This window comes from Pelodiscus sinensis, chromosome 3 (assembly GCF_052426305.1).
Source record: "Pelodiscus sinensis isolate ZL-2025 chromosome 3, ASM5242630v1, whole genome shotgun sequence".
Lineage (NCBI taxonomy): Eukaryota > Metazoa > Chordata > Testudines > Trionychidae > Pelodiscus > Pelodiscus sinensis.
Window position 1 is genome coordinate 98,247,427 of NC_143054.1, and position 23,470 is coordinate 98,270,896.

The 23,470-nt window shown below is 41.9% G+C and overlaps 1 protein-coding gene across 1 annotated transcript; it reads right to left on the reverse strand.

Moving 5' to 3' along the window:
• Window positions 1-7,003: 7,003 nt before the first annotated feature.
• On the reverse strand, window positions 7,004-23,032 carry ALDH8A1 (aldehyde dehydrogenase 8 family member A1). The gene is made up of 7 exons (XM_006136271.5): window positions 22,801-23,032; window positions 17,241-17,388; window positions 15,095-15,250; window positions 13,435-13,584; window positions 11,758-12,014; window positions 10,234-10,395; window positions 7,004-8,025 (listed from the first exon to the last, which is right to left on the reverse strand). The coding sequence occupies exons 1-7, from the start codon at window positions 22,936-22,938 to the stop codon at window positions 7,573-7,575; spliced, it is 1,464 nt and encodes a 487-aa protein (XP_006136333.2). The 5' UTR covers window positions 22,939-23,032; the 3' UTR covers window positions 7,004-7,572.
• Between the last annotated feature and the right edge of the window lie 438 nt (window positions 23,033-23,470).

Consider the following 23,470-nt stretch of genomic DNA (forward strand, 5'->3'; position numbering starts at 1 on the left):
ACAAATGCAAACAAACGAAATTGCAAATAAAGCACAGATTTGAATTTCCCGTGCTCCATTTGCATAATTGCGTCCGGCCGCTTTTTCGAAATACCCTATTTCGAAAAAAGAAACGCTATCTAGACACAGTTATTTTGAAAGAAAACCCTTCTTTCGAAATAACGCTTACTCCTTATAAAATGAGGATTAAGGGTTATTTCGAAAGAAGAGGTTTCTTTCAAAATAACCACATCTAGACAGCATTTCTTTTTTCGAAATAGGGTAGTTAGAAAAAGCAGCCGGACGCGGTTATGCAAATGAAGTGTGGGAAATTCAAATCCGCGCTTCATTTTCAATTTCGTTTGTCTGCATTTGCATTCCTCTCTTGAAAGAGGAATGCAGTGTAGACGTACCCCAAGTGGCCACTTATACCATTTCTTGTGTTCCATTTTAAGAAATCAAAGGAAATCCCCCCCCCCCCCCCCCCCACACACACACACACACAAATCTGTGACATTTATTTCCTCTGGCAGCAAGAGGAATTTTTGCCTAGCTCTTGTGCTGATGTAGTTAGATCCACAGGAAAAAAAACCTCTTTGATTCATCCCTGAGCAGATTCTGTTGCTCTTACTTATGTTGAGTATGATCTTTCTCCACAAGTGCTCTCGCTGAAATTCCCAATGGTCCTCAGTGAAGGGGTTAGAAAATGGCCCCAAAGTTATTGCATTTTTCTTCAGTTAGAACAACTGCCCAAGAGTATTTTTAAGGCAATGCAGCCAATCCCACAGGAGAACACCATGAATTCTGTGGCCCAACAAACTCTTTCAAATGCTTAGCAGTGTACCCACTTTTTGGCAAGCTCAAAGGCCTGCACTGTAGACATCTGAAATTCTATTCACTCGAGGGTTGGTAGGTTTTCAAGCAAACAGTGACCCATATCTAGAACAGACTGTTTCCTATGTCCCCAGGGACCAGTCTTCTGGCTCTTCCAGGTATAGGGAAGAAGAAAGTTGCAGGCTTTGGCCCCACAGATGAATTTTAAAGTCTAGCATTGAAAGCCTGGAAAACTATAGTTAAGGCTCCACAAACAACCTTAATTCTGATTCTGTTTCCCTGCCATTGTATTCCAAGTCTGCATTTAGACAGGAAATGCCTGCTGGGTAGGAGGCTGGATCCCATTTTCATAGTTAGAAGACAGGCAAAAGGACTGGTCTTTGTCAACGCGGTGAAAACTGTAGGGTCATGGATGTAACAAAATTTGAAACTTGTATGCCCCCTATTCCCCCCCCCCCCCAATTCACTCCTGCAAACAGAAAATATATACACAGAATAGAGTATCGCAAAGCAAACCTGTTTTTTCAAGCAACGCATGACCACTAAGATAGCAGGTTCAAATAGATCCAGAACTAAACATGTTAAAAAATCCCTGATGAAGAATAAAAAAGCCTCCATTAGCCATTTTGTAAGCCACCTTGAACATTTGAAATAGAGAGGATGGGTAAAAATATTTTAAAATAAATCAGTTGAACAGTATGGTGCATACACAGTTGCACATGTATGTGGAGAATCATCTCGCCCTAGTGAGATAATCTCCTGGCGTTAAGTAGAACTGAACTTAATCCCTTCTGAGAGAATGAACAGATGGATGAACTCTTCAGGGCTTACATAAAAGTAATTAAACAAACCCTCATAACATTCACATGATTTCCCTTGCCAGCTGGGTAGCTTGTAATAAAACTTCCCCATAGGGTTGGAAAATTCAAAGTCACCCAACCCAGACAGCATCCCAGAAACCTGGCAGAGAGATGTTTCAGGCCTGGTATTAGCTCACCTTGTCTTCCAGGATATTTAATAAGTCACAGACTCAAGAGAGGGAGAAAAATCTGGAATCAGAGTCACCATTCTATTCTCTGCCAGGCTCAAACAAAGGAAAAGCTCACTCTAAAGAAAATCCGGAGTGCATCCACTTAATCAGAATCCAGAGGTAAGATTAAACACGAGCAACCCATTTCTCTATCAAATTCTAGACACCAGCTTCTCCCTCCCTCCCCCCACACCTGCCCTGGAAGATCTGTGAGAGTTCTGTTCAATATGGAAATGAAGTTCACACAGTTTAGTAGCTTGGGAGACCTCGCTATCCATACAGATAGCACTTTGTTACAGCAGACCAGCCTCCCCTCTGAACTTTCCATTTGACAGCTCATTCTCAGAGCCACACGCAGCTGCCCATCTGGCTAACTGCCATCAGAGGCTGGAGGTTAGGGTTGCCAGGTATCCAGTTTTGAACCGGACAGTCCAGTATTTGAGCTTTCTGTTCAGGGAAACAAATTGAGAAAATATAAATCAGAAAATATAAATGTCCAGTATTTTCTAAATAAGGTGTACTGTAGATAGTGATGTAACGTCAAGTGTGTCCAGTATGTTTCTTGAAACCATCTGGCAACCCTACTGGAGATGGACAGTAGAATCACAAGAATTGCCACCTTACCCCAGGCAGAAATAAGAATTGTTCTCATCACAAGGCAAAAGGAAACCAACCATGGTTCATCCCAGAAATTCCTGGGCACCTGCTGAATTCCAGAATACACATATAGGAAACTCTACTCATCCAAGAGAGCAGGGAACAGAAGAATAAATAAAACTACTTCCTGATTATGGCTACAACAGTGGTTCCTAATCTACAGATTGTGGTCCCCTTTGTGGGTGCAGAAGAACATTTGGGGAATATGGGGAGGGGAATGGAGGGCACAAGACTGGTCCATGGGGTTAGAGCGGAAGGGCCACCCAGTCCCAGATCTGCTGCTTCCCTGGCTCTCGACTATGGCTCTTTCCACACCAACCTTGACCTCCAGCACCTGCACTGGCCCCAGCATCAGCTCCTGGCTGCTGTTCTGCTCCCAGCCATGACTCCATTCCCCGCCCAGCAGCAGCAGCAGCCTGGGTCCATTTATTCCTATCCATGCCCTCCTGCGAGGCCAGGTCAGAAGGGGGGAGGAATGACTGTGAAAAGTTTGAGGACTCCTGAACTACACACACATTATCACCCATGTGCCCTGTCTCAGCCATCTGCAACCAAAAAAAGCAGTGAGAGGAAGAAAGCTAGAGTTTGTGGATAATATGGACTAAAGACAGTATTCATTGTTCTGGTGTATGATCACCCCCTGGCCAGAAACAAGGGAAATATCCTATATACTCAGCCTGCTGGACTTCCTTAGCCTCCCCATAGCATTTGTCTCCAGTGATTACCAATTTTTTTCTGTTCTCAAAAAGCTGCAGCGGTAAGTGAAGAAGTTCTGAACTGGCTCACGTTCTTTTCCTCAAAGTGAACCCAGACGTGCACTTTGGACAAGCACTGCGCCACCAGCGTAATTTGAAGATTGCTGCAAGGTTCTATCGACCTTTCACCACTCCCCAATTGTGCCTGTAGCACGTAAGACATTGCGGGCTGAAGGACAAGCAGCACACAGATGACGCTCAGATCTATACTTCCTTTACATCCTACGCAAGCAGCATTATTCCCCAGCTTGCTCAATGCACCAGCCAAAACCCACACCTGGAGGAAGCAGGAGAATGGTGAGGAACTTTCCTGGCTTCTACACTACGCCGCTCCCACTTTCTTTATCCAGAGACCTCTTTGACCTCGAGCACTCCCCTTCCACTCTCCTGTGTGGCAGGGTTTTCAAAACCCCAGTAAGGGTGGGTCCAGGATTCCTGGGGGCTTGACCCCTAACCTTCTTCTTACTGAATGTTTCCCTGACCCACTGATGATCAGGGCTTGCCAAACCGCAGCGAGCCCCGCTCACCAGTCACGCTGTCCGGTGATCCGCACATGCGCAGATCACTCGAACCCGGCTCTTCCGGGTTGCAATCTACTCGCCATAGGCGAGTAGATTACATTATTTGTCAAGCCCTACTGATGATCACGTACAGTTCAAAGCAAATTCAATTGATTAAACAGCAATCAAATTTTAAAAAGTGACTGGAAAGCATATCACTCCGCTCAGACACAGTGGCCTCACACACAGTGCCTGTGGAGTGTAAGGGCACTTCACAGTCTGTTCCTTGCAGGCCCCAGGCTGCCTTCTCAGGCCCCAGCTGTGCTGCAGGTCAGACACTTGCTCAGGGTGTCAGGGCCCTTCTTCCCAGGGTCTCCCCTGCTGCTCACTGCACCCAGCTCCACTTTCTACTGTGCTTCCCCCACCTCCTGGGCTGTTGTTCTGGCCCCTCATGTTCTGTGGCTGCTGCCCTGCTCCCAGCATGGCTCTGCTGCTGGGCTGTCTCTCTGGCTGGCATGGCTCCCCTCCCCAGCTCCACTCAGGCACGTTCTCTCTCCTTACTTCAGCCTCACTCACCAAACCTGCACCCAGGAAAGACTAAGGTGATAGTTCAAGCTACCCTTCTACGTAATGTGCCATGCTCCACAATTGAGAGGATCTGCCCTCAGAGTAAGTAGTTTCTCAGACTCAGAGTGCTTGATTCCTCAAAACAGGGTTTCTGAAGAGTTCAACACACTACAGTAGTACAATGTTCCCTCTATTTTTTTCATCCATGTGCAGAATAAATTTTGCAATCTGGACTAAGGAATGTGCACATGTGCACCACCAGAAGAAACACATGCTGCTGGCTATGGGCACTCTGCTAATCAGGTAAGCAGCATTTTAGTCTCTCCTGGGTTGCAACTCAAGCGCACAGCCAACTGCAGATCCCTTTCATTATTTACTTTTCCAGTAGCAAGGTAAGTAGCATAAGAGAAAAGAACAAATGAACCATGTACTCTGCTGCCACCATATGGCCATCAGCTGCAAACACACCAGACTAAGCAGTCCACTGGAATGAAAAGTGATAGAAATGTAGCTGTGTTAGTCTGGTGTAGCTGAAACAAAAACAGGAGTATGTAGCACTTTAAAGACTAACAAGATGGTTTATTAGGTGATGAGCTTTTGTGGGCCAGACCCACTTCCTCAGATCAAATAGTGGAAGAAAATTGTCACAACCATATATATCAAAGGATTCAATTAAAAAAATGAACACATATGAAAAGGACAAATCAAATTTCAGAACAGAAGGGGGATGGAGGTGAAGTAAATGTCTGTGAGCTAATGATATTAGAGGTGATAATTGGGGAAGCTATCTTTGTAATGGGTAAGCGTCTTTATTCAAACTTAGGTGTAAAGTGTCGAATTTAAGCATGAATAACAGTTCAGAGGATTCTCTTTTAAGTGTAGTCTTAAAAGGCTTTTGAAGCAGGATGCAGGTAATCAAGTCGTTGAGACAATGTCCTTTCTGGTTGAAATGGCAAAAAACTTTTTTCTTTGTGATCCTGCCCACAAAACAGATAGACAGGATCACAAAGAAAAACAGTTTCTTGCCATTTCAACCAGAAAGGACATTGTCTCAACGACTTAATTACCTGCATCCTGCTTCAAAAGCCTTTTAAGACTACACTTGAAAGAGAATCCTCTGAACAGTCATTCATGCTTAAATTCGACACTTTACACCTAAGTTTGAATAAAGATGCTAATTATCTTACCCATTACAAAGATAGCTTCCCCAATTATCACCACTAATATCATTAGCTCACAGACATTTATCTCCTTTCCCCCATCCCCCTTCTGTTCTGAAATTTGATTTGTCCTTTTCATATGTGTTCATTTTTTTAATTGTATCCGTTGGTATATACGGATGTGACAATTTTCTTCCACTATTTGATCTGAGGAAGTGGGTCTGGCCCATGAAAGCTCATCACCTAATAAACCATCTTGTTAGTCTTTAAAGTGCTACATAGTCTTGTTTTTTGTTTCACTAGAATGAAAGGCTTTTTCAACCTCAGAGAAAGTCCAGAAGTAGCTCTGTGACACCATCAAAATAATACAAAGGGACCCTGAAGAAGCTCATTATACCCTGCTTCTCCCATCTCCAAAGGGCAAAAGGCTGGAATAATTTAGAGCAGCCTTTGGACCCTTCGAATTTCAGGGGAAAAAACCATGCAAATCCTAGCATTAGCATAGCCAAAATACATTCAGGAAAAAGCATCCTTAGGAAATGTATTTCAGTGTGTGGAAAGGAATCCAGCTGTAGCACCATGGAAAAAGATCAAACTACTCATAAGGGAACTTCAAAGGGTTCAGAGTAACTTATTAATTAATAGTCAAATGCTTCTCCAAACATTATCTGAGTTACTGCTACCAGGTACATGTTGGCCCTCCATCCCCACTTAATACCCCTCTTCCCAACAAGCCTAAAAAAAAGACCATCTCCCCTTCACAATCCTGAATCCTTTCCATTGTGTTTTCTCTGTTAGGGACAGAGAAGCAATAAGTTCTACTACCCTGAATGGTCATCTCCAGTTACTCAACACCTGTATGGGTTTAGGGAGGATATCTCCTTCCCAGACCAAAAAAAAAAAAATCAGTCCTGCAATTAATTCATGAGAAAAATAGTCAAAATGGCTTTAACTGATTGTTCTGAGCTTATGGGTAGCTTAAGCAAGCCATAGAACCTGAAAGATCACTATCAGCTTCAACTGAGTGAAAAAATCCAGCCCCAAACCTGAAAAACACACCTTAAGAATCTCTTCTGAAATGTTCACTGGCATTTACTTGGAGTGTGAGAGAAATTATGCCTAACTTCAACTCCCTTTTCACCAAATGGGAAAGTTTTGCAAGGTGCACCGTTTTCACAGAAGCTCTGAAAATGGGCTAATTTTAACAGGGTTTTTTAAAAAAATTGTTAAAAATTTCAAACAGTCCTGCTAAAAGGAGTCATTTCCAGAATTCATCAGCAGGTAAATCTGTGACTATGTGTGGCCAGACATTTCTTTTAGGAATGTGAAAAAAACAGCATAGGCGCAATTTAGATGATAAAAGGTTATAACATCAAAATAACCATTTCAGTAGGATGGCAATACAGCTATATATTTTTAAAAAGAGTTATGATAAAAATATGTTTGCTTTATTTGTGCCTTAGAGAAATATCCTGGCTCTATAGTTTAACACAATTGAATAGATGAGCAGAACTGCCTTGGGAATTTTAGTGTGGAATTTTATTAGTATTAGTGTGATAATGCAATTGAAGTGCAAAACACATTATTAATTGCAGTTACCCATTTAGAGAGTACATATGTGCATTCCTATTATATCATAACTTGCTTGTGTCTTTATCAAAATGATTTGTTGACCACACACTTCATTATTTATCACTCTGTCTCTAATTTGCCTTTTTTCAGATATTTGTTCACAGTGTGGTTATAGTCATGTAGGTCCCAAGATATGTGTGTCAAGATGTGTGAGGTAATACTTTTAATGGACTAACTCCTTCATCTCCTTGAACCCTAGTTATCAGGTTTGTTGCTTGGGCATGATACAGAATCCAAATTAGTCTTGCTGTCTGACACAGTGGGTTACTCTCTCTGCTGCTAGTTGTGAGGCAGAACATCTTTAACTGTAATTGGTACTTAACTAATGCATTTCTATAAAAAATAATTATAAGCAGCAAGTCATGATCTCTTGGTATACCCCAGAGACATTTGTGAGCACAAATGTTGGACAATTATTTTGCCTTGAAATATTTAATTTTAAATATTTCAGGTAAATTTCAGTGTTTTATTGTAATGGTTTTGACCTCTGTGAAAAACTCGTAAGACTCCTTTGCTCCCTCCCTGCCTATCCCTGAGGCTTTCATCCCACCAAATGGCAAGTTCAGATCCCTAATTAGCCAGCAGTTGGTCCACACCAATCCAGCTTGCAGTCTCTTAGCAACACGATGAACACGCCCCACATTGCTTGACCATACTGTGGCTGCCAGGCCATACTTGACACCATTGGCTCTTTTAATCACTTCCTCTTCTGTATCAAACAGTGCCACGCACGTCACAGGACCAAAGATCTCTTCTTGCATACAGCTGGATTCATCCTTGACTTCTGCAATGACTGTAGGCAGCATGAAATAGCCATTCTGATTTCCAGTTGGAAGATCCATAGAATCCACTCCTTCTCCACAGAGAATTCTAGCCCCTTCAGCTCGAGCGGTCTTGATATAATTCTTTACCTGTGTGGGGGAGAGCAAAACACCAGTGAGAGAAACTGAAAATGTTGTCAATTTCAAATTTTCAATATAGAGCAACAGGGAATCTCGGAGCATTTCCCAGTGACCTACGGGGACATTTTTCTCCTGCCAATGACAGGGTCTCATTCCCTAGGTTTGCAGCCAAGTATATGTAAAAAGAAGTCAGGGCATTTTTCTCTATAAGTCAACTATTCCCTTTCTCTCATTAACTTGCTAGCCAAAACATTAATTTGTTCCTTAAATACTTTTTGAAGGGGTAAAAGGATAGTCACATTATTACAGCCCAGAGGATGTGGTTTTTAATCCCTTATACATCACAGACTTCTCTATGACCATGGGCAACACACCACACCACTACCTGCCTCACTTTCCCCTTGTGTCATGAGGGCAATTATATTTCCATGCCATACAGGAAAGCTCACTAGACGATGTCACAGCACTCAGGCAGTGATGAGCACAACAAAAAACACACAATTTAAGTAGTTGTCACCATCATAGGCTATCTTGAGCATACAGGTCATGCTATGGATCTTGTTCTATCTACAGCTTTTGTGACAGGGTCAGAACAGAAGGCTATGAAAAAGTAGTGGAAGAGAGATCTATAAACCTCAGACTGAGGAGATCTCTGTTCACAGAGTAACAGGGAGGGGCTGGTTTAGAACCAGCAGAGGCAATCAGGGCTAGTGGAACACCCGAGGCTAATTGATCAGGCCTGCAGAGTCAGGCCAGCCTCGGCCAATTATGACACCTGGGGGTAATTAAGAAAACCAGTTCAGACTGGCTATAAAAGAAGCTTTGTCTGCAGTCGAGTCACTCATGTAGCTGAGAGGATGGCACCACTAGGCTAGGAGGAAAGAGATAACAACTGAACACTAGGAGGATGAACCGGAGAGTAGGAAGGTGCTGAGCAAGGTGTGGGGATGTAGACCAGGGGTCTTGGAGCTGTCTTATAGCAGGTGTCAGGGATCCTCACAGGGCCCTGGGCTGGAACCCGAAGTAGAGGGTGGACCCGGGTTTCCCCCCTACATCCACCTCCCCATTTCCACTCAGGGAAAAAAGGACTGTGGAGTTTATTCTCTGTTTTATTATATGCCAGCCAATGATGAAAAGAGCTCAACAAACAGCAAATTAAAGCCATGGGTGTGATGCCTAAAACTGTGGGCTGTTGTGAGCCTCTGAGGAAAGCAAAATCTGCCAGGAAGTGCAGGACCCACCGAGTTTTCATAGGAGCTTTGTCACACTTTGAAACCACAGACTGCATTCTCCCACTCTAGGAATTTCACAGATAAATCACTGAGGTTTTTTTCACCTCCTTTCTTTTAAATGCTTGGTGTGTAAGAAGCCAAGACTCCCCCTGGGACTCAACTTTTGTGCCTGTTTGGTGACGACATGAAAGACAGGTAGAAATAGAGTTAGGGTCATCTACCTATATGTCTCATCACTGACCTGGAGGACTCAGTACTAGGACCCAGAGGAAGAGATCAGAATGTCTATTTGAACCTTCTCTTCTGTGCAGAACTGTCAGCCTATTACTAGCTTATACCATTTGCACAAATGAGTTTGAGGAAATGGACACCAGTTCTGGAAATGGAGCTCCAGAAAACACATTTGTATTCATTTTACATCAACCAACCAATAGCCACCAGATGGTAACTATTGTTAGCCACTGAAGACCTAAGCAGAACTCCTGAAACTTGTGGACAAAAGTTTCCCTCTATATACCATTATGAAGTCCCCCAAAGCCACCCAATATCCCAGATAAACTGTGGTTTTGCATTCCTCCCTAGTTGCATTATAAAGCAGATATACTATAGTACATATTTTTTTATTAATGATGCAAATCAGTCATTACTATGTTCCAAGATGTAAGTCAATGAAAAGGTTGCCCGATTGCTGGATTTAGAACTGTTAGATTCTTTTGAATACTTTCACAACAACAGCTTGATCACTTAGCTTAAAATTTTTTGTCCACAAACTTTACTTTTCCTGGGGTGATAATGTGAACATAGCCCGTACACAGCACACACATGACACATCAGACACTTTTTCATGACCATTTATGAGGAAATTAGAGGTGATTGGCAAAGTTCTAACACAATATTACATGGTCGTCATCCTAATCATGAGCAAGTAATCTTTTCTGGATCTCTACAATGTGACTAGTTCAGGCAGGATTTTCTTTGCAGTTACCTTTTCTAAATGCTCTTTACTTATCAGTGCCCCCATACAGGCTGTGGGATCTGAGGGGCTTCCAGCCTTCCACTTCCTGGCTTCTTCTACAAACGTCTTCAAAAATTCATTATAAATTCCCCTTTGAACAAAGATCCTGCTGGTGCAGAGACAGATTTCACCCTATTAAACAGGAGGAGAGAAACAAAGATGCTGTCAATTGTTGCAATTATTTCCAAGTGCCCAGAAATGTGGTAGGCCCCTCACAAAAAAACACATAAAAACAGTCTCTACCTCAGAAAGAGCACAGACTAAATTTAAAGGAGACTCAAAATTGCTCTAAACAGACTAGAGGGGAGAAGAGGAGAAAAAGGACAAAGGGACAATAATAAAATCAAGTGGTCACTAAATAAGACGTCTTGACTGTTCATTTTATTATTCAGTCTTGGTTATTTAACCTCCGCATCACTTCTCACAGAAATATTACTTTCAATATTTGAATGGCACTCCCTTGACATCCCAGAAAAGTTTCTCTCCCCCCCCCCCAACTTTTTTTCATAGGCTTGCTGGCATTGCTGAAGATGTTGACAAAGAATGGGAGCATCTAGTGGTTTGAACAGAGGACTGGAATTCCTGAGTTTTATTCCAATCTCTTTTAATGACTCATTTGATTCTGGGACCTGACCTCTCAGTTGTTTCCATCTAGATAAATAACTTATCTACTTTCTAGGGGGATATGTAACTTTGTTTCCTAGGATGCGTCTACAAGCTCACTGTTATTCCAAGATAACAATGAGAGTGTCTACACAGTCATTCCGTTATTTCAAAATAATTTTGAAATAACGGACAGCTTATTCTGAAATTCGTAAACCTCATTTTATGAGGAATAATGCCTATTCTGAAACAGTTATTTTGAAATAAGGCATGTGTAGATGCCCCCTTGCTGCTATTTTGAAATAGCCCCACCCCATGACCATTCTAAGTTATTCCTCCCCAGTAGCTCCTGGGGCTCTAAATCGAGATAGCACATTAGTCTACATTGGGGAAGCCTGCCTCAGACTAATTTTGAGGCTTCCCTGCAGTGCAGACATGCTATTTCGAAATAAACTATTTCGGAATAACTATTCCGGAATAGCTTATTTTGAAATAAGTGTGTAGTGTAGATGTACCCCTAGAGAGGACTGTAAAGTGTGTTGATATATTTGAATGAAAGACACTATACAGCCATTGTGTCCAACACGTTAGCCACTTAGTCACATGTGGCTATTTGGCAAGTTAAGTGTGGATAAACTTCCTATAGCAATAGCCACTTGGACATCACAGCTTAGAGGATTAAATTATTTAATATCATTATTTTTCTGGTGCTAAGATCATGAAAACATCAGTTTCATAAACTTCTACTTCTATTCTGCTAATTCTATGAAGTCTTTATTTACCTTTGACTATTTAAGAGCCAGACAAGCCCAAAAGTGCACTCACGCATACACATTTGCTGTTTACACACTTAATATGTAACAGGGTTAAGAAAGGAACATCTCCCTTTACCTGATTTGCAAAGCTGGATCTCACTGTGGTAGGAATGCATTGATCCAGATCAGCATCCTCAAAGATGATTGCAGGGTTCTTGCCTCCCAGTTCCAGAGAGAGCTTTTTGCAGTATGGGGCACTCCTCTCTCTGATGTGCTGGGCCGTAAGCGTGCTTCCAGTGAAGGAAATCAGTGGCACATCAGGATGGGAGACAATAGCCTCTCCAGCTTTGGGGCCAGTTCCAAAGACAATGTTCACCACCCCCGGTGGGATTCCTTGTGGGAACAATCACACAAAACACATGGCCTTCACTTCAGGAAAGTTAGGTGAATGTTGCACTCCTCTTAGAAGCCAGGAAACAACTAATAGTGCTACATTAACAAGGATGCCCTTGGCTTTAAGAGTGGTTGAGCCAAACTGTAAAAATAACTAGATGAAACAATGACTATTTGGTTTCAATATCTGTTCTTGTATTATTATGTGTGGAGCTGGTAACCCTGCCAAAGGGTAAGATTACCTGACACCTTCCATTAGAAAGCCCAGTTTTCAGTTGCATGTAACTGAGGCCAAACTTTAACCATTAGGTCTCAAATTTTTCCATATTGGTCTCCTTTAGGCTGATAGGGGTTTTTTTAATTCAGCAAAAAACAGTTCAACAGTTCAACCATTTCTCAGAATTAAATTTAACAACAAACTTGTTTTGCCCAAGTTAAAGATATTCCTGCAACCATTTTCTCAGGACGTTCTAGTGCAAAGGTGGGGAACATTTCTGAGGTTAGGGGCCACTGACCCACAGAAAAATCAGTCAGTAATGCATAAAAAAAGTGAGAAAAAATAACAAAAACCCACACCACAGGTTCCCCACCCCTGTGCTAGTGCCTACACACTTGGTGACAAGGACTTCAAATTTGCCAGGGAGGTCCCTTTGATGTCAGAAATGTACCTTATGCTGGTCAGATGAAAGACTGCACCCATGGGGACACAACATTGTCAGTGGAGACTTGTTATCTGTGAATCTCCACCAAGAGAGAGAGTTTTTTCTTAAATTTAGCTGGTAAACATGAACTAAAATCCTAGTCAAGACAAGAGCATTTGTAGCTTTCACATTGAATGGATGACCTAAGAGTTAATTTGACTTGCTAACTTGTGTGGGGACCATTAAGTGTCTTGTCTTCACTAGGATTTTACCTTGTTATTTTACTAGAAGTAGCCAGGTTGTTGTTTTTTTTAAGTAAAGACACAGCCTTAAAGTTTGGCAGCTCTATTTGCTGAAATTTTCATCTGTACCTAGCATACTTCAATCTGGGAATGCAGGGGCAGAGCAAGACTTTCCCTAGAATTGCTGCTCCCAGCTGCTGGGGACCAATGTGGCACCAGGCACAGGAAGTGAGAACTAACAAACTCTTTCCTATGCTCCCCATGTTCCCTCTGCTGGCACCAAAGCACTGTGGAAGGAGAAAGCCTAAATGGAACGCAGAGGTGAGGTGAACAGATGGGGATGAGGAGAAGATAGCAGAGGGAGGGACGGTGTGGGCGAGAGGCAGAATAGAATCCAGTTCTCCAGTGAAGAATTCAACTGCCCTAGCCCTGCAACCATCCTTTCTCCTCCTGCAATTGCTTGCTTCATTGACTAGACACCATCCAACTTCTGCAACAAACAGCAGGGTCCCTGTGCAGAGGGCTTTTTTAATTTACCTGCTTTCCCCAGAAGTTTGCACATCATCCAAGCCGTGACAGATGTCATCTCACTGGGCTTGGCGATGACGGTGTTTCCAGAGGCAATGGCTGGGGCTATTTTCCAGGTTAGCAAGTAAAGTGGCAAATTCCAAGGACTTATTAAACCAGCTACAAAGGGAAAAAAAAAGACAAAATTAAGAGGCCAAATGTATTGAAACAGAAGATTTGAATAACCCATGTAAACTATGCCAAAAGTTTCCAGCGCAAATTTATTTGACCACCTCAGCTGGAGAAATGATTTTTCTGTGTGTTTCTGCCAGTGTATCAGAGATATATTTGCAGTGGGAGCTTTGTCATGCTCTATAGACAGGTCCAGACACTGAGGATTCACAATTCAATGATAAGAGAAAATTTGAAATTACTAGTCCCATTCGACTTTTTTTGTTTATACAAATCGATTGCCATTTCAGGCTTGTCAAATATTAGAGCTGAGTGCATCATGCACAATGAATAATTTACCTGATGAATTTAGTCCAGAATAATAAAGAACAGATGGATTTCCTCCAGTTGCTCAGCTATTAAGATGTATTCAATTACTAACTTCATGTATTTTTTTACTCTGTATATTTATCGCAAATATTCAAAATTCAAATTGTGATTGGTCATGTGGTATTCCTTGTTGCAAGATAGGTCCATCAATGGCTATTAGCCAGGACGGGCAGAGATGGTGTCCCCAGCCTCTGTTTGTCAGAAGCTGAGAACAGTTGATAGCATATCAATCACTTGATGATTGCCTGCTCTCTTCATTCCCTCTGGGGCACCTGGCATTGGCCACTGCTGGAAGACATGATCCTGGGTTAGATGGACCTGTGTTCTTGCCTGTTCTTATGTTAGACTGAATGAGAGTGAACAGAGTTTCAACACAAGCATATGTAATGAATTTAAAATGTAATTGCTGTGAGCCTTAGATTTTCAATTGCTCATATGAAGAGAATGAAACAGGTCAAGTTTATTAAACAAATGTATTATATAGTCAAACAGATATACAAATATTTGCACCATTATTCACATAGCTCCAAAACACCACACATATTCAGCCTCTCTCTGAAGGGGCAGTGCCATCTTGTGGCTAGTTTCCCAAAAACCATGTACTATATATACATATGCACACATTTAAAAGTGCTCACCATTGACATAGCTCTGCTCCCACTGAAGTTAATGTGAGGTTTGACTACTGGCATCAACGAGAGCAGAATTAAGTCTATTTTGAATGCTTTTGAAAATCCCACTTACCCGGACAGTATGTGTATATAGATACACCAATGGTACCTACCTACATAGCTATAATAAATAAAATTACAGAGAGGATTTTAAGGATGGGACCAGCCCTACTGTAGGAAAAGGGTGTGTTTTAGGGTAAATGTTGCAATTGCTCATTGACTTTGCAGTACTAAAGTGCTAGAGTTCACAGTGGAGCATCCAAGCTTAGTATGGATCTATAGGCAGTAAACACTGACTTTATAATAATTCTTTCCCTTTGTCCTTGTGAATGCTGCTTGAAGTTAAAAAAAATAATAATACACAGCGGTGCTTAAGGTCCCCCTTTTTCTTATTCTTTTCCCTTTCTTGGTAGACAGTCTGCTAAGCTTTTCAGCATTTGCCCTTTGAGAATACTCACCAATTCCCACTGGTGTTCTCGTGGTGTAATGCATACAGCCCATGTGGTCCATCTGAGTGCATTCTGTGGTATGGTGAAGGATGGAAGATGCGAAGAACCGGAAGTTGTATGCTGCCCGTGGGATGTCCACTGTTCTAGCAAATGTAACTGTTTTTCCTGAACAAGAAAAGTAACAAGCACACCGCTGTGTCTTTACCATGTACTGTACTGTGGGGGAAAGCATTTACATAATGTCACTATGCACAGACAAGCCTCTGCCCCAAAAACCTTTCAGATCAAGCTGGAACCCTGAACTGGGATTCGTACATGCTACTTAGGGAACAATTCCATTGGTGATGATGAATGGTAAAGTAATTTGATGCCTGGAAAGGAACTCATCATGAAGAACATAAATACAAATTATGGTAATAAGCAGCCATTTAGATAAGCTCGTAGGGGTGGAGAACATGGTTGTGCTGTGTGTGCATGTGACAGTTCAGTCGCAGAGGTCCCTTTGAGACTCTACTTGATGTACTGAAAATACCACGAAGCCCACCTTATTGCTCTCCGGGGCGCCCCACCATGCTGTCCTGCTGGGCCAGAACCACAGGTCTCCCTCACCAATGGTACAACGTAGGGGTCACAGCTTCCCCAGCTAAGTAACACAGACACTGAGATGTGGTCAGCTCTGGGAAGGCTCAAAGGGACTTGGAACAGCACCTGCAGGTGCACAGCCCCAATATGACCGAGCCTCCAGATAAATCCATCTCACTATACAAAAAGTTTATACAGAGTGAGCTCCTAAGTAGTTTGCCCTCTATCAATGAAAGCGATAGATGCACAGCTGTTGTCTCCCCAGGGACAATTATTTACACTGGGTTTATTAATAAACAAAAATCAATTGTATTAAGTATAAAAGCAGGATTTCAGTGGTTGCAGCAACTGATGGCGGATAAAAAAAGTAAGTGAATAAGCAAAATAAAACAAAACCACACAAGCTAAGCCTAATACACCAAGAAACTTGTTGCATGCAATTTCTTACCCTAACAGTAGTTCTAATCACCTCTTCTCACAAGCAAGGCAGGTTCCCAAATCCTTCCCTCTGTTCAATCTTAGATGTTTTCAGCAGGCAACTTAGTTGGTAACTAGGAGTCTCCTGGTATCTGGCAACAGCTCCTATTATTTGTTTTCATGCCTTTGTATATATTTTACCCGAGATGGGAATCCTTTGTGTACAATTCACATTTTTCTCAACTTGAGTGGAGAAGAACAGAGTCCAAAACATGGTTTTCAGCATCAGGTGGCCTGGTCAAATGTTTTTGTAGGATCAACCATAGTCCAGGCTCACAGGAGAAGCAAGACTATTCAGAAATACTAGGCAATTAAAGTTCCTTAAGTACCACTAGCGGCCTTCCCTTAGCAGGTCTAAATCAGTCAACAGGTTTATGCTACGTATTTCTGACTTCAAAACACAGGAATGATGCATGCACACAAATATAATATACACATTTGGCAGCTTGTAACTTTTAAAATGACATGTTACAATAAATATTTTACATAAAGCATAGTCGAGTTAGGCATATCCATATTTACAAGCATATTTACACCACCACAGGCTACATGCCTTGTGCCTCATAAAATAGGATCCTTGGCTGGGAACCCCATGATCACAATACAAATAAATACATTTATAATACTTCCATAGGACTGATTATGTTTCACTCTTCTGCAGCATGCTCTGTCTGAGGACCTCAAAGTGCTTTATGGTCTTGATTAAATTTAGCCTCAGCCCCTCTGTGTAGCAGGTATTGTCATCCTTATTTTGCAGAGATGTGGTGGAATTAGAGGCCCATATTTTCAAAACTGATCTCTAGTTTTGAGTGTCCAACTTTAGAAACACAGTTCATATTTCAGAAGGTGCTAAGCATCTATACATCTAATTGAAATAAACATTCAGCACCTCAATAAATGAAATCCAAGGATTGCACTGTTAGGCACACAATATTTGTGGGAGCTTTAAAAATTTGGCTCTAAGTGACCCAATCACACAGCCCGCATTAGAGTCAAGAATAGGGGTTGGACATTTTGACTCATTTAACAAGGCCCTCCCTTTTTTATAACCTCATCTGGGGACAGACTGACAAAGAGAAACAAATCCTGCTTTTACCTTGATCTTTTGATTCCGCGTGTGCAAATGCCTCCAGGTCACTCTCTATCAGGTCTGCTAATTTGTTCATTATCTGAGATCTTTCCTGAGGGCTTTTGGAGGACCAGCCTGGAAAGGCATCTCTGGCAGCTGTGACAGCAGTGTCTACCTGAAAGAATAAAGCAGAGATGATTAACTTCAAAGACTCTTTGTGGAAAGAATCAACAGAGCCATTGACATATGAGAAATTAAAAATCCTTTGAGTTATCTTGTCTATGCAGAAGACTATTCCTTCCTTACATTTACAGGCAGTATGTCTAACTGGGATTTCCCTTTCTGGAAGTTCACACTCAGTTATTCCTTCTCTATGCCTCCGGGATTCTTTTCAGAGTTGCAGCTCTCCTGGATATAGCCTCACATTGCATAAGTCGTCATTCTTTATCTCTAGAGGAATAACTTTCGTTTGGCTGTATTGCAACATTTGTTGGAATAAGTCAGCGGTTCCCAACCTTTTCCAGATGGGGACCCATTTTGACAATTCAGGAAGACTTGGTGACCCAAGGCAATTCAAAAACGGGGGGAGAAGGGAGGGCAGAACCACCTGGGGAGACACTTGGCGACCCTTTTGAAATGTAATGGCGACCCGTATTTGGGTCCCAACCCATAGGCTGGGAAACCCTGGAATAAGGCCAGCTTCCCAAGCAACCCAGATAGTTCTGTGTGACTGCCCCGTCCTGGCTTGGCTATTCTGTCATACACAAATTTTAACAATGATTTTATGTTTACTTCCAGATCACTGCTGAAAACTTTGAATTACCTCAGGCCTGCTACTATTCCTTGTAGAACTCTTTTAGAAACACCCCCAGTTAAAAGATTCCACACTGATGACGATTTTTTATCTATCTAGTCAATTTGTAGTCTATTTAATGGGTGCTTATTGATATTGTATGGTGCTAATTTTTAAACAGAATGTCATACAATATTAAACGCCTTAAAGTCACTTATATCTACACACTTACCATTATCAACTAACTAAACCTGTAATCTCAAAGAATTAAATCATATTTTTGTCAGAACCTATTTTCCATAAATCCATGTAAAATGGCATCAATTATATACCTATCAGTCAATTCTGTAGCAACTGATTGCCATATCAGCTTTTCCATTATTTTGTTTAGGATTTATATCAGGTTAACTGGCCTACAGTTACTGGGTTATCCTACTTGCTCTCTCTGAATATTAGAGCAATCCTCAATAATTTATCCAGTATTCCAAGATATAAAAATGGATATCAACAGGCCAAAGACCTATTTCTTTTAGCTCTTTTGTGAGCAAGTAATCCAAATCTACTAATTTTAAAACATTTGTCCACAAAGATGTTTTGTTACTATAGGTTGGACCTCCCTGGTCCGGCACACTTGGGACCTGACTGGTTCCTAACAAGGCAATTTTCTGGACCAGGGGAGGTCACCTGCCAGCAGTCTCCCAGCCTACTACCATGCACTGCTGCTGCTGGCCTAGTCAGGGTGCCCAGCCACCACCAGCCCCACAAGGTTCCCGGTTGCATCACAGGGCTCCTGACTGTGCCACCAACCACTGGCCCCCTGACCTTGGGCTCTCTGGTCCAGGAACATCCATGGTCTGAATGTTACCAGACCAAAGATTCCCAGTGAGACACAAACACTAATGGAATAAAAAATGTCTTCCTCCTCACAAAGTATGTAGATTAGATCTTGCTTCCCCCCCCCCAAATACAAAAAATATTTCTACATCATTAACAATTTCATCATCTCCATAAAGTAATGAGTGTATAAGTTTTCTAGAATTTATTTTGTCCCTAGTATATGTAAAACTTCCCTATTTTCCTTTGCTCTGCTAGCCATGGAATTTTTCCTGATGTCTTCAGCTTCCCTTATCTAAGTTTTACACTTTATAGCTTCTAATTTATATTGAACAATATCAATTTCCCCTATTATCCATTTCTTACAGGTTTTTCTTTTATATCTAATTACTTCACTTTGCCACTGAACTAAAATTGACTTACTTTCCTGATTGTGGAATTATGACTTTTGGCCATCTAATAAACTCTTTTTAAAGCACTCTCAATATTCATATCACATTTTTCTGTCTATATTTTTCTTCCCAGTTTCCATCAACTTTAAGAAATTAGCCCTTCGTATAGCACCAAGAGTGGATGTGTGTTTACACACACTGGTTGGGATTGTCCTCTCTGCCCATACTGAATGTATTCAGATCATGTATTCTTAAGGTAACCATTAATTTTCAATCCTATGATAAACGTATCTCTATCTGTCATAAGATCCAGTATAGAATTGCCTTGGAATGGGTGCAATACAGTTTGTTAGGAAATTATCTCTGAATTCTACTGGTTTTTTTCACTAATTGGCTACATAGCTACTGACTGGATCCGGCATACATCACTCCAGTTGAAGACCCCGGGAACATATCTTTCCCTTTTCATATATTATAAGGGCATCGTAAATAGATTAGACAAAGGCTGGGAGAAATAGGAGAACAGAGAAGTGAAGTGTCCTGAGCAGCATCACACAGCAGATCACTGGCCAAGCCAGTAACAGCACACAAGGTTCATGACTCCCTATTCATTTGACCAAAGTGAACCATCCTCAAATGCCTTTTTCAAAAGACCTATTCTTCTATTCTTCTGCCACTAGGTGCCATTGTGCTGCTGTGGCTGCTTCGCTTTTTCTGCTGACACTTCCCTACCATCTTCTATGTCTCAATAAAGTATCTCATCAGAGGAAGAAACTCCCCGAATCAGAGCTACTTGTCCCATATAGCAGCCACAGATTCCCCTCTGCCTTAACACTGCAGTGATTTTGTAGGGATGGAATGTGAGCACTACAGAGGGATTTTCATAAGCTGAGAGGGCAAGATATCCTGAGGGAAAAAAATGTGCAAGCCAGTAGGGATGTCAATGTGTAGTCGACTATATGATTCACAGATAAGCCTAGGCTTATTGGTTCATCTTGCAACAGAGGCAGCAAGGTGGGGGGAGCAGGAGCCAGTGCTGTGGGGAGCCAGCATAAAAGCCAGCTGTCCCCAAGCACCAGCTTTGTGGGGGGTCTCCTGACTCCACTGCCCCCACACTGCTGTCTCTATTAGAGGCAGCAGCACTGAGAGTGAGGGGCAGGTGAGGCTGCCACAAACAGCCTCTGTCTGCAGTGAGCCGGAGCTTCCTGTGGACAGAGGCTGCTCTGCCTCCCACAGAGCAGACTCTCCGCAGCGAGCCTGGACTTGCCATGGAGAGAGGATGGTCCCTGGTAGTAGCCCTGTCCACAGAGTGGAGAGAGGGGGAGGCGGTGTCCGAGCTCACCATGGACCTCAGGCCCCCACAGACAGGGGCTACTGCCTCTGTATCAGAGACAGCAACATGGAGTGGCAGGAAGCCAGTCTGTGCAGGGAGCTGGTTTTTCAACTGGCTTTCCTCATGGACTAGCTCCCACCTGGCATCCCGTGCTGCTGCCTCGGATACAGAAGCAGCAGTGTGGAGCAGCAGGGGGTTCTTCAAGAACAGGGTTAAATTGCACTGGCTGCTGTACCTGTCCCTGGGGACTACAGAATAATTGACTAGCCAATAAGAATTCATGTGGTTACTCAGATACAGGTAATTGAATAGCCAACATCCCTAGAAGCCAGGAGGAGGGATGGAAAAGAAGGAAATTAGTCTATGGAGAAAATATAAAGGAGAAGGAAGAAAAAAGAAGATATATAGGTAGAAATATGGTCAGAGGAAAGGTGCAAAGAATCAGAGAGAAAATAGACTGAAGTTGACTAAAGGAAAGCATCAAAGAGAGAAGGGGAAAAAACAATTGAGCCAACAAAGACAATGTGTGTTATCAAAACATAATTACAAACCTGTACTTATTCTAATATATACTTCCCCTGCCCTCTTTCTCCATATAAGAAAATAGAAATAACAGACTAAAAACCAGAGAGTAAGCACCATTTAAAAAAAATCTGAGTGCTATGTTAGCCAAACTACACATGGTAAATTGGTGTCTATCAAGAATTGTAAGACTATGTGGTCCTGAGGATAAAGGGGTTTTCTCAGACTGAGTTGTCTGTGGGAACCAGTGTTTGTGTGTGTGAATGGGGGGGGGGGGGGGAGTAACCTGCTTGGTGGGGTTAAGTCTGATGTTTGCCCTTTGAATATCTGTGTTCAAGAGCATGTCTGGTGGGGAAAGTAAGCCTGATTCTGCAAACACTTATGAACATGAATAGCCTCCTCAAATGACCACTGATCCATTACTGGCTTCTAATATAGTAGGTCCTTATTTTCATTTGTATATGGCTTAATAGCTCTCCTAAAATGCAGGCACATTCACAAATCTGTTACTGTTATAATTATTTGTGTATCTACTTGTGTGAGTAAACAAAATAGGACCCACATAGTGTTTATTCATGAAAGAAACAATTCTTCAAGCACAGAGAGTTTTTGGAGTGTCTAGATTTTACATTAAGCACAGTGTATCAAAGTCAGCGTGGTTACACTTTAACCATCAGCACCTTGCAAATATTTACCCAACCACAATTATGGTGCTAAAGGTTCTTGCTGAACAAGCAAAACAAGCTCAATATGATTGACACATGTGAAAGAGGTACTCATTTATAGTAACAGGACTTAAGACCACTTATTCTGAAAATGAAACAATATTGAGCACTTATTAGTCAAAGTTTTGAAAGCGCTTGCTGTGTAATATAAAACTCTTTTCTGTTCATCTGTCCTCTTCCTGAACGCACCACACTACGTTGTACACACCTTCAATTTCATTGCCTATAAGCAGTACTTTGCCATAAACTAAATGGCAATTCTCACTACAAATGTCTTGTAGCCCTAACACTTGAACATGTCATGTGGCAAAAAATATGCAACAAAGCTGACCTGCGGGGCCAAAAAGAAATATTGCATTTCAGCTCTCGATTGATGCACACTACTGCACTGTACATAGAGGCACATTCCTGCAGCTGTACTAAAATGTTACTTTTTCATCTGCAATAGCAATGTTCTAAATGCTCAACATCCATCTGCAGAGCACAGACCTCAGAAAGGCTGTGAGATTTTGACATTTTATGGATAGAGCCCTAGTGTGCAAAGTCATATGAATGAGTAGTAGAAAATAGATAATAAGGGAGAAGATATTCATTGGATATAGTATCACTAGGGCTGCTCATGGAGGGGAGATGAACAGACCCTTTTCCCCCGACTCCAGTGTTATTATCTGCAAACTGCTGATGTGACCATTGCCTTTGACTTCCTTTTGCAAGACAGGACTCCATCCTCTGCTGATGTGACTGACTCCAATGAAGTAACTGAAGCTACACTGATTGACAGGGCATAGCTTTTAATAGCGAACTGTGTGACAAAAAGGATTTGTCCCTGGCCTTATAGTAATGTTAAGAACTTAGTCATTTAAATGTAAACAATTAATCACTTTAACAATCCTCTTCCTGCTTTCTCCACATTCCACCCCATAAACTGCACTGTTATTTCTCTTCTCATTTTTTCTTTATCTTCTGCTAGGGAAACTAAAGTACTCACCTCTTCTTTGCCACTGTCTGGTACTTTGCAATACACGTCTCCAGTGGATGGATCATAGGAGTCAATATAGGAGGAACAAGGAAGAAATTTACCATTTATGAAGTTCTCCAACACTAAGAGTGTCTTTGGGCCAGCCATTGTGAAGAGCTGGTTTCATCTGATTTCTTTTAGCTGTCAGTTTATACTGCAGTTTCGTACCTAGTTACACTTCAGGCCTGAGCTCCACCCCTTTCTTTTTCTCCCTCTCCAATGACAGACAACCCAACAAATGGGAAGAACTCCTTGTGTGCCAGCAGGGACAAATGAGCAGGAAAAAGAGTGTTTTACCTACAGCTGTCCAAGAATATTCTGTTCAGTTCCAAGGTGGCAGGATCAGCAACTATTTTCAAGGCAGGACAAAAAAGAAAAAGATGTAGAGCCAAAATTAGAACAGTACAGAACAAAAAATGGGGGGAAAGCAAATTGCTCCCCTCCAGTATATTTTCTAGATTTTTTTTTTAGTTGAAACATCACAAGGAAATAGGACTTTCACTTCTTCACTTGCATAAGTATTCTACAGCAGTTTCTCAACCTTTTTTTATAAAGTACCTCTTTAAAAAAAATTATAAGTACCCCCGGAGCCAGGCACTCCCAGTCCACCCGCTCTAACCCAATGCCCTCCCCTTCCTCC